This window comes from Bacillus rossius, chromosome 1, assembly GCF_032445375.1.
Source record: "Bacillus rossius redtenbacheri isolate Brsri chromosome 1, Brsri_v3, whole genome shotgun sequence".
In the NCBI taxonomy this organism is placed as follows: domain Eukaryota; kingdom Metazoa; phylum Arthropoda; class Insecta; order Phasmatodea; family Bacillidae; genus Bacillus; species Bacillus rossius.
Genome location: NC_086330.1, coordinates 148,378,257 through 148,390,675, shown reverse-complemented (window position 1 = coordinate 148,390,675; position 12,419 = coordinate 148,378,257). Strand labels below are relative to the sequence as shown.

General features: G+C 42.1%; 1 protein-coding gene across 1 annotated transcript in view; it reads right to left on the bottom strand.

Annotated features, from left to right (window-relative positions):
* The window catches only part of LOC134537516 (discoidin domain-containing receptor 2-like), a 228,358-nt gene that overhangs the window by 16,630 nt on the left and 199,309 nt on the right, over positions 1 to 12,419 (bottom strand). Inside the window, exons 12-14 of the mRNA XM_063378070.1 lie at positions 11,596 to 11,733; positions 8,244 to 8,542; positions 6,959 to 7,051 (exon numbers count right to left, since the gene is read on the bottom strand). Coding sequence (XP_063234140.1) covers positions 6,959 to 7,051; positions 8,244 to 8,542; positions 11,596 to 11,733 — 530 coding nt within the window. The remainder of the gene's footprint in view (positions 1 to 6,958; positions 7,052 to 8,243; positions 8,543 to 11,595; positions 11,734 to 12,419) is intronic.

Genomic DNA, 12,419 nt, shown 5'->3' with positions numbered 1-12,419 from the left:
AACGCTAGTCAAATCAAGAACCATTTACAATAATACTAGAGTCAAAACAACATTAAAATAGAAGGACCATCAACGAAAAGGCAGCACATTTGGAAGCACCGACAACGAAACGGCAGCACATTTGGAAGCACCGACAACGAAACGACATCACATTTGGAAGCACCGACAACGAAAAGACAGCACATTTGGAAGCACCGACAACGAAAAGGCAGCACATTTGGAAGCACCGAAAACGAAACGGCAGCACATTTGGAAGCACCGACAACGAAATGGCAGCACATTTGGAAGCACCGACAACGAAAAGGCAGCACATTTGGAAGAACCGACAACGAAACGGCAGCACATTTGGAAGCACCGACAACGAAAAGGCAGCACATTTGGAAGCACCGACAACGAAACGGCAGCACATTTGGAAGCACCGACAACGAAACGGCAGCACATTTGGAAGCACCGACAACGAAAAGGCAGCACATTTGGAAGCACCGACAACGAAACGGCAGCACATTTGGAAGCACCGGAAACGAAAAGGCAGCACATTTGGAAGCACCGACAACGAAAAGGCAGCGCATTTGGAAGCACCGACAACGAAAAGGCAGCACCATCATCAAAAAGGCCGCACATTTGTCATTGGCTCCAATATTCATTGGCTCCATTATTCATTGATTCCATCAGTCTATTGATTCCATCAGTCTAGTGACTCCATCTGTCATTGGCTCCTACAGTCATTGGCTCCTACAGTCATTGGCTCCAACAACTGTCTTTTGTCTCACCAACTCCAAATATATATATTTGGCTAGAATTCTACGAGTCTAAGAGACTATGAGACCACATGGCTACGAGTCTAAAATGATCTAGCTGGTTACGAGTTATACATGGCTTGCGAGGCTACAGAGCTACGAAGTTTCTAGTACACAGGTTTACATGACTGCGAGGATACAGGACTACAAGTCTGCAAGAGTACTTGACTACGAAGGTACTCGTCTACATGACTCCAGTTACCGCATCTGTCTTCGACGGAATTTTCTCTTTTGCTCCAACTGCTCCATCAGCATTATGTTATAAGATTACAAGGCCTCTTGCTTACGTAGCTTCAAGTCTGCTAGCTTGTAAACTTATCATTGCTGAGCAAAGATAGAGTTCTAGTACAAGCCAGAATTTTATGTATTTTTTGTTTTTATTTTTAATTTTTTTATTTATTTTTTTTATATTTAAATATTTTTTTTCTGTAATTTTATGATATCAAAGAAAACATGTGTCGTTTTTCTCCGTGTGCTCCTGATTATTCTTGCCAATATTATGATGGTTTTCTCTGTGTGCTCCTGATAATTCTTATATATATTTTGATGGTTAATCCGTGTGCTTGCGATCATTCCTGCGGTTTCGGTCAAAGGTCAAAGTCACACCCATCTAAGATGGCAGCCGTGACGTCGCAATCCAAGATGGCGGACCGTGAGAAATCTGAGAAGCACTAGCAGGAAGGACGAACTTCCTTCTCCTTGAAGACTATCGATGCCATTCTTCTTATGCGATCGATAGTGAACAACCCGCATCCCGCATAAAATAAATAAATATTATTTTACCTGCAAGCAAAACGTGTCGTCATCTGATGTTGAAAAGTGGAACTGCTTGCAGCAAGTACCTTTGCATGAAATAAATTAACTCTCACCTCTGAATAGTGCTATTATAGTCAGTTAGAGACATAAAGTTTCGTAGCCATGCGGCCAATTAGTCATGCATTCTCGTAACCATGCGTTCTGGAAGCTTCGTAGTCCTATAGCCTCGCGATGACGTAACCTTGAAGACTTGCAATCGCATAGTCTCGTAACCTCATGGCTCGTAGTCTCGTAGTCATGATGTATTGGAGCCTCGTAGACTTGAAGCTACGTAAGCAAGTAGCTTTGTAATCTTATAACATAATGCTGATGGTGTAGATGTAGCAAAAGAGAAAATTCCATCGAAGACAGATGTGTCAATTGGAGCCTTGTAGACGAGTAGCTTCGTAGTCAAGAACTCATGCAGACTTGTATTCCTGTATCCACGCAGTCACGTAAACTCGTTTTCTAGAGGCTTCGTAGCTCTGTAGCCTCGCAGTCTCGTAAACATGAAGATTCGTAGTCACGTAATCTCGTAACCTTATGGCTCGAAGTCGCGTAGTCATGAAGTCTTAGGACCTCGTAGAATTGAAGCTACGTATCCAAGTATCCTCGTAGACTTGAAGCTACGTAAGCAAGCGGCCTTGTAATCTTATAACATAATGCTGGTGGTGCAGTTGGAGCAAAAGAGAAAATTCTGACGAAAACAGATGCTGTAATTGTAGCCTTGTAGACGAGTAGCTTCGTAGTCAAGTACTCATGCAGACTGGTAGTCCTGTATCCTCGCAGTCACGTAAACCTGTGTACTAGAGGCTTCGTAGCTCTGTAGCCTCGCAGTCTCGTAAACTTGAAGATTCGTAGTCACGTAGTCTCGTAACCTCATGGCTCGTAGTCGCGTAGCCTGGATGTCTTGGGACCTCGTAGAATTGTAGCCTCGCAGTCTCGTAACCATGCGTTCTAGAAGCTTCGTAGTCCTATAGCCTCGCGATCACGTAACCTAGAAGACTCGCAATCGCGTAGACTCGTAACCTCATTGATCGTAGTCTCGCAGTCATGATGCATTGGAGGCTTGTAGACTTGAAGCTACGTAAGCAAGAGGCCTTGTAATCTTATAACATAATGCTGATGGAGCAGTTGGAGCAAAAGAGAAAATTCCGTCGAAGACAGATGCGGTAACTGGAGTCATGTAGACGAGTACCTTCGTAGTCAAGTACTCTTGCAGACTTGTAGTCCTGTATCCTCGCAGTCATGTAAACCTGTGTACTAGAAACTTCGTAGCTCTGTAGCCTCGCAAGCCATGTATAACTCGTAACCAGCTAGATCATTTTAGACTCGTAGCCATGTGGTCTCATAGTCTCTTAGACTCGTAGAATTCTAGCCAAATATATATATTTGGAGTTGGTGAGACAAAAGACAGTTGTTGGAGCCAATGACTGTAGGAGCCAATGACTGTAGGAGCCAATGACAGATGGAGTCACTAGACTGATGGAATCAATAGACTGATGGAATCAATGAATAATGGAGCCAATGAATATTGGAGCCAATGACAAATGTGCGGCCTTTTTGATGATGGTGCTGCCTTTTCGTTGTCGGTGCTTCCAAATGCGCTGCCTTTTCGTTGTCGGTGCTTCCAAATGTGCTGCCTTTTCGTTTCCGGTGCTTCCAAATGTGCTGCCGTTTCGTTGTCGGTGCTTCCAAATGTGCTGCCTTTTCGTTGTCGGTGCTTCCAAATGTGCTGCCGTTTCGTTGTCGGTGCTTCCAAATGTGCTGCCGTTTCGTTGTCGGTGCTTCCAAATGTGCTGCCTTTTCGTTGTCGGTGCTTCCAAATGTGCTGCCGTTTCGTTGTCGGTTCTTCCAAATGTGCTGCCTTTTCGTTGTCGGTGCTTCCAAATGTGCTGCCATTTCGTTGTCGATGCTTCCAAATGTGCTGCCGTTTCGTTTTCGGTGCTTCCAAATGTGCTGCCTTTTCGTTGTCGGTGCTTCCAAATGTGCTGTCTTTTCGTTGTCGGTGCTTCCAAATGTGCTGCCGTTTCGTTGTCGGTGCTTCCAAATGTGCTGCCTTTTCGTTGATGGTCCTTCTATTTGAATGTTGTTTTGACTCTAGTATTATTGTAAATGGTTCTTGATTTGACTGGCGTTTTATTCCATACGGTGCATGTATATAAGCGAGTCCTAGACAACAGGACGCTCAGTTTGTTACTGATGTCGTCGGTGTAAGGATCACCTAGTTTGTTTCTTCTGGTGCATTAATCACGTAATTACCTGTTCTTGCGAACTCGATGGCATCTTTACCGACTTTAACGACGAACTCGATGGAGGTTGTACCATCGTCTACGGGAACCTTGACGACAGCTACGACGGAGAAGGAGCAGATTCCGTTGACAACGTCGATGTCAACACTGGAGGAGATTTCAACAGATGTGATACCACCAGCAGAAGATAGCTTAATGACTACTGAGCTGGATGTGCAGGAAACCACGACGATCGACGATACGACCTCGATGGAGACTTCAATGGATGCTGATTTGACAACTAGCGAACATCGGTGCTGTTATTGCGACAAGATTTTCTCAAACAGCAGCAATGCTCGGCGACACGAGAGGAGCGAATGTGCCAAGAACCTATATCGTAAAATGTTTGTTTGTGAGAAATGTCATAAGCAGTTTGCCAGAAAAGATAATATGAAAACGCACATGAAGGCATGCAAAGGTCCTGCTGTTCGGCAGAAAGTAAAGGTTTCGTCGCAACAACGATGCATCGATGTGCATAAGAGAATGCCTGGAAATGGTACTACTGTTGTAACGCCTGTATCTGGATCGGGTCTGAAAGGATCGTCTTCATCACCACGGTATCCTTGCAGCTACTGTGATACGTCATTCGCATTTTCCCATGATGCACGAAGACATGAGCGGAGCAAATGCACGAAGAATCCATCTCGCATGAAGTTTCGATGTGATGAGTGTCATGAATGGTTTACTCGAATTGATAATTTGCGACGACATGCGAAAAACTGTAAAGGTGAAGTCCGTGTGCCTACTGCTGAACTACCTGCAGAAATTTCGACTCCTCGGTTTAGGTTGAAGGCTCGTGAGCGTACAAGCAAGAAAACCGATGTGCAGCAACCGATTGGTATGACGTCTGAACAGGAAAATAAACCTAAGACTGTGTTCGGAGCATTACAAGTGAACGATAATGGCTTCTACTTGGCGCAGTCTGCATTTCGTGGAACATTGAAGGACTATTATTATTTAAATACGTTAGGTGAGTCGAAAGACATTTGTAATTTTCTTGATGATATCAGAGAGGACATAATCAATCAGCTTACTGATGATGTAGCAACAAACGGACCTTTGAAATATAACTTGTGGTTGGACTGTATATATGGAAAGCCATATCCGTTCGATGACAAAGTGAAGAAGTGTGCATTCAAGACATCGGCTGCAGTAATTTACAGTTCTAACGATGTGAAGCAAACTGTTAAAAACGGTATCCAGAAACTCTTTCAAGAAGAGGTGGACTATGTCTGTAAAGGTTCTGGCTGGACTCTTTCTAGTATAAACCGATTGGAGCTAAGAATTAGTCATTTCACACCGCTGCGGAACTAAATGATTATAAGATTGCTGGCTTTCGCAAATGATCCTGTAGTAGAATAGAAATTATGTAATAAATGTTAAGTTTGTAAAAGAACTTGCAGTGTTTAATTCCTCGAACCTGTTACTATTATGTTAAATTGATGTTATATTTAAGTTTTTTTGCATCATCCTAGATCGAACCAAGGACCTTAGTCGATCTAATTAATCAGTATATTGATCGGAAATTTATTTAATGATTTCTGAACTTTTTCCCGGATCTCTAGCTAAATAATAACGGATTTCCAAGATGGCGGTCAACTTTCAAGATGGCGGGTGTCACAGCAATAATAAATGATAACTGCACTCTAGCGGATAAGAATTAAACTAACATGGCGTCAGCGCACTCTAGCCGACGATACAATGATGATGGCTTCCAGCATCGAAGACAAGATGGCGGACATGACATCATACTACCTGACGATATATATGCTTTGAAAAAAAAAGTGGTGGGAGTCAGTATGCCTGCGTCCACTGTGAGGGAAGGATCGGTCACCATTTTTAATTTTTTTGCACTCGTCGGGTTCGAACCGAGGACTCCGAGCTCCGTGTCGTAAATGTTTTTTAAAATATTTTTTATTAAAAATATTATTATTTAATTTTTTTTATAATTTTAAAATTTTTTTCATTAAAATCGGATAATAAATTTAAAGATGGCGGCCGTAACGGAAATTGCAACGGTGACATCATAATTCAAAATGGCGGATAACACAATGCCGGAATGTTCGAGAAAACGAAATGACGTCATCCAAGATGGTGGATCCAAGATGGCCGTCGGGGTCAAGGTCAAAGGTCAAGGTCACATCCTGATAGAGGCTTAACTGAGGCTTGAGTTAAGGATGCTTAAGCCTTTATCAGGACATTTCTAGCCCTTGGGATTTTTAAGGACTAAAACGGGAAATTTTCCCTCGAAACGGGAATTTTTCCCTCGAAAACGGGAAATTTTTTTCTTAAAACGGGAAATTTTGAGTCATTTTGAGTAAATTTTGAGGAATTTTGAGGAATTTTTGCCGCCGTGACGTCACAATCCAAGATGGCTGACCGACAATCACAATCCACAACCTGCATCCTGTTTCCGGACCGGCTATCATATACTACTGTCGTAGGAATTCAACGGGCACCATATCATTCGAATAGCAATTGAGAAAATGGCAGAGAAGAAAACCAAATCACAAAATACAGCTACGTTCACAGTCAATATAGATTAGGAAAATAATTCATTATCAAATAACCAAAAACGAACGACGGATATTGACGACCAAAAAAAAGGGGGTAATGTTAATCAGAATACTTTGGGCAAATAAATAAAAACAGAAATAGCAAACAGAAACGTAACTTGTTTAAAACATATATGACACATCAAAAATAAACAAAAAATATGATGCAAAATAAACACCAAACAAACAATATTTCACAACTTTACGGGGATTGAAAGATGTACCCTCCTACAAAAAACATCCCAGTCTCTTGTGTTCGATTGCTATTTGACTGGAGTTTCCTTTCAATCTAAATATCTGTCATTTATTGTTTTTGTCTTTGGTTTTTAATCAATTTGGTTGACCTATAGTTTTTGAACTTTATTTATGGTTTGTGTTTCATGTTAGGCAATGAAAAACTGCCATTTAAATTAATTTCACAATGAGTTTTACTGATCCTTTATTTGATAAATAAGTAATGATATTGATGAGTGATTTATATATATTGGAATTTATTAATATAAATTACCCGTGAACTTACCTTGCTGCCAAATCTTTATGGACCACATGTTTCGATTCCAGATATTTCATTGCTGAAGCGATTTGCACTGTCATATAAGTGAGGCATCCGATGCTGCAACGTAATGGTAAGTAAATGTTAAAATACAAGCCACATGTGAAAATTAAACCTTAGTCTCCTAATGTAAAAGTACTGACATTCTCAAATCATTCTGATAAAAGTAAACACAGTCAGAAATACATACTTTAATTTAATCACTAACCAAGTTTTTTGGTAATTAAAAAAATATATAGGTGTTTTGGAAATAAATTTAAATAGGTAGTATAAAATCAAACAATTTTGTCGCGTGTTTAGAAACATATTAAGACAGCGTTCCATGTAAGGAAGAGTAGTATGACTTGGGTAGGAAGGCAGGTGTATTCATGCAGCAATATACGAAGTTAGTATTCCATCTGAGGACTGTTCTGTGACTGTAGTGTGAAGATGGGAGGATTGTTGCTATGTGCAGGAAGACTTTCAAAGATCATCTTTATTGCTAGGGCAAATTACACGACTAATATTAGAGGGTGGGAGAAATGTGACCGATATGAAGTGTCTATACCATACAAGTACGAGTAACATGATTGTATTAAGATGATAGATGGAGTGTCGTGGCAGTGTTTAGTGATGTGTTCTGTGACTGTGGTGGAAAGAAGGGAGGCATTTCATCGCAAATTTGGAAAAATATGTAGTTGGTCTTTAGTGCGAAGCCAAGCTTGACAACTGTAGGTGAGAGGGCAGATGGAGTGTCGTGAAATGTTGAGGCATTTCCGAAGTGTTTTATGTGTAAGGGCCTATTACGTGTTCTGTGACTGTGATTAAAGGACGGGATACTTATGTGTCGGTTCATGTTTTGAGAGGTATGACGATTTTTTTACGAGGACCAGTTCCATAACAGGATGAGAAGATGGGTGTGGTTTTGGTGGCATGTTTAGAGAGATTGACAGAATATCTTTGGAGGCATTTCATTGCAACGTTCGTATTTTGAGCGAGGAAGAGTTTCATGACTATTGCGAGGACACTAATATAGTTTCGTGGTATGTTAGGAGAGTTGTGTAAAGTATCTTCAGCACTATGACCAGGGATGTGTTTCTTGACGATGATGTGATGGGGAGGTGTGCTTGGAGGGAAATGAAATGGAGGGAAAGAGCTTCATGAATGTAGCCAGAGGACAGATATAGCGCCTAGTCTTGGCAGGAGAAATGCGGTAAGTGTCTTCAGTGTCGGAACCATGACTATGATGGAAGGATAAGAAGCGGGACCTGACCTGAGCGCTTGCACGCTGCTGGAAGGAGGCAGGATGGTGGTCTCGCGGTGCACGGTGTACTGCAGGAAGTGCGCCAGGTCACCCATGTCGCAGTACTCGGTCACGGTCCACGGCGGCCGCTCGTCCGCGCACAGCCCCAGCACGCGCGCCACGTTGGGGTCCCTGAGGCCGGCGAGGAAGCGAGCCTCGCGCAGCAGGGCGCCGTCGTCGGCGGAGGGGTCGCGGTGGATCCTCGCGGCCACCGTGCGGCCGCACTCGGCCACGACGCCCTCCAGCCGCCGCGCGTCGCACAGCACTACCTGCCGGCACCGCACCACCTCCTCATGCAGATGCTCTGTGGCACTGTTGCATTGAGTGGACCTCGTTTATCTGGAGGACCCTGAGCCAATCAGAAACCTTCAACAAACAAGCATTGAATCACAATCATCCCAGATAACCGTAATTAGCCAATGAGCAAGTGTATCTTCTCCAAGTATTTAGAGGATCTTGGAGTCTATCTTAGAGGTCATTGAAACCGCAAATCTGTCAAGTTTCTATAGTTATAGGTCTTAAATCCGACATTCTATTATTCGCCACCAAACAAGCTGCTTACGGTCAGATACTCTCGGGTGGATTCCGCTGTTGACCTCGGCGGCCAGGTCGCATTACTGCACTGCCAGGGGTTTTAGTTCGTTCAGAGTTTATCGCTACTGTAGGTTTTCATTTCAGTTCAGTGTTTACTGTTTCCTAGCAGGTTATATTTCATATTTTGATATTTGGTATTTCGGCAAAAACTACATTGACGTTTGATAATTCGGCAAATTGATATTCTGGCTTGGCTATTGACCTCAGTGTGCTGGATTTAAGACCTTACACTGTATTTATAACATGTACAAAATAAAAAAAATTATGAGGAAATAATAAATACATTTAAGGAACTTATGTAAATACAGAAACCAATCCATATGTGATAGGAGATGAAGTTCTATGTCGAGAGTTTGCTCAAAGTAATAAAGCTACTTTCAAATCAGCTAAACTAGAAAAAGGTTTTGGGGACATTATACTATACTTAAGTTTTTGGGTCCAGTAACGGTGCTGCTGCAGGAAGGAGATAATGTTAGAAGAGTATGCAAAGCAAACATTAGCTATTTGAAACCATATGTAAGGAGAATATAAAGTGTCTAATTTAGCTGCCTTTTATTTAGGATACTTAAGTGTTTTCAGTATTAGCGGCAAGTTTGTATCCCTTAGTATTTCTTTGGACTGACCTACTTTGTTTACATGCAGTTAGTTAACTTATTTGTGAAAGCCCATGTTTCTGTCTTTTGTTCTATCTTGTGATTCTTATAGTGTTTTTGAGTATTTTCCTGTGATCATGTTCTGGTTTTAGATGAGTTGATTGCTGTAAAATTAAACTTTGTATCTAAATGTTTTAAACTAAATACTTTTTTCTCAGGATGATTGCCATTGATCTTAGTTTTTTTTTGTTTTTCCGGGGTGATTGTGGCGGTGCGGCTACTTAGGCTTATTTATAATTTAAATTTTTGTAAAATCTCCTGTTTAAATTATTCAATTGTCATTCTTATTTAATTTTCATATCCATTATTGGTTTTAATTCTTTATTTGGTTTATATTAATTGGTATTACGATTTAGTGTTAAAGTTTTGCTACTTGTTTATGGTCGCTGGGGAGAGCGCTGGCCGGAAGAGGCAACCGAGGTGACGTAATGCGACGGCAGCGCCGCGCGATGCGTGGATGCGCGGCGGACTGCTGAAGGCACGGGGAGTTCGTCGGGGAGTGCTGATGGTGGCAGCACGGAGGCATCGCGGCGACCGGCCGTGCCCAGCGCCGAGGACCTGAGTTGCGGCACCGGGCACCAGCACGACCAACAGCAAAAACTAAGGTGCAGCGTTGTCCCCGAAACACTGTTTAAGGCCGGGAAGTGTGGCCCGAATATGGAGCAAGCCTTTGTTGGTTAAACAAAAAAAAAAGTTGGTAAAATTCTGAGAATGAAGAGACTGAATTTTTTTCCTTATTTGATTTGTGGTTCGGGTCTTCATTTGGGGTAACAGCGTGAGTTCAGCGTGAGTTTCCATTAACGCTACACTTCATATTAAGTGTGTAATTGCCGTCAGCCTACGTTTTAACTTTATTTTGCTCAGAACTTTGTTGGTCACTTTAACTGTGAAGCGAGTTGAACATTTTGGTAGATACGCCAGCCTACGTTATGCCCTTTTTGACCTGGATGGACTAGCGGGAATAGCATTCGACGTTTTAGCAGTCATTACAGTTTTCATGGACGTTTCACGAAACTGGAACATTGGAACTTTTATTGGTAAACTTCATTATATTTAAACCTCTCCCCAGCTACGCTTCTACGAGAGTATAAACTTTTAATTGGTATATTATAAGCTTCGCAGCGTGTAAGTTATTCACAATTTTTAGTGGAACTGTATAAAATTTATTTATTTGTATAGATATTTACTTTATTATTTTTTTTATAAAATATATTATTTGTTTAGATATATTGGCTGTTGAGCGCGCTTTACTTCCTCTTGGTATTATGTATTGTGCACGGTTACCGTACAAATAAATTAGATGAATTTGGGGATTTTCGAAATCTTACATATTTCAAAAGCTCATTCCTTGAGGTCTGGTTTAACTTTGGTTTTAAACTTTATTTATTGTGTTTGTTGCCCGACACTTCAACGGTGGGTGGTGCCATCGTGCACGCCGATAAATGCTGTAATTTTTCTGCTGTTGTTTATTTTAATTTGAACATCCACAGAATGTCTGGGACGGGATCTTTCCTTGCTCGCAGCGGACGAAAGGGCTTCAAAACGTATGAAATTAAGTTATTATAATTGTAATACAAAGTAAATATAACTGGGAAGAGATGTTAAAAATAAAGAATACAATGTTTAAGTTTATGAGAAAACATGAGTTGCTGCAGAAAATGTTTGATAGATCATTGCCAGCAGCTGATGGGTGGCATCCATAACACATAATAAAAAACGAGATAAAATTTTTTTTAAGGAAATACATGTAGCTCAGCTACAATTGCAAAAAAAAAATTTTTAACATGCTGATTTTGATGGCAACTGCTCCCTGGTGTGACCTAGATCGCTCACCAACACTGGCTCCCTAGAGCCGTGGGGAAATGGATACGCCATTTCGTTATGACCTGGATGTGTTTCAGGAGGAGCTACAGTGAGAGGATGAGTATCACTGCCCTCATTCCCCTTTAACCATTCGGTTAATCTGTGGTTAAGGCAATACAAGTAGAGCAAATGAAGATAGCAGATAAAGATAGCAAGAAAGGAAAAGTTGATGAACCACCCTCGACATTAAAGCTCTTCAGGGCGTGGGTTACCTCGCCGAGGTGGCAGGAGCCGATCTTCTCGGTGACGTGCAGGCACTGGCGGGGCACCATCGCCAGGTCGGCCTCGCGGCACTTGTGCGCGTGCTGCTCGCTGGGCACGAGGTTCCACCTGGTGACCAGCGGGGGCGCCTGCAACCAGAGGGTGCGACGCTCTCAGGAACCCTGCTCCTGCCACGCCACCGCACGTGACTTTGGCACGGACATTGCCCACGCTCGACTATAACGGAATCGAGGGGGTTTGTAAACAAAGTCATAGCGAGAGCATGGGACTATCCGCTTGGACTTTGGCCCGAACACTTCATCCAAATGGGACAGGACCAAGGAGGTTACAGATATATTATTGCTAGTTTGTGGGGATATCCGCCAACACTTTGGCACGAACTTTACACTTTACTGAGTTGGGACCAAGATAGTTTAAAACCAAGTCATCGTGAATGCACGGAAATACCCGCCAAGACTGAGTCAGGACTAAGGATGGTTGAACAAAAGTTACCCTTAGTGTATATGAAGCTATCCGTCAAGGATTTTACTCGGGCAAGCAAGACCAAAATGTCTGAAAACAAAGTTACTGTTAATGTTTAGGGTTATCCACCAAAATGGTATGCGCTCTATTTGGTAGACCAAAACGAAGAAGGTAGTTGGGGGTGGAGCCTTTCTGAGACATGGGAAGATACCTTCTTTTATATAGGCTATTTGAGTTTGCAGTTAGTTTTGTCGTAAAATCAGAGGCCCAGTATGCCTGTGGGGCAGGTTGTTTCTGGAGGATTTTATGACTCGTAACATACACATAATTTTATTTCTGGGGGGGGGGGGTT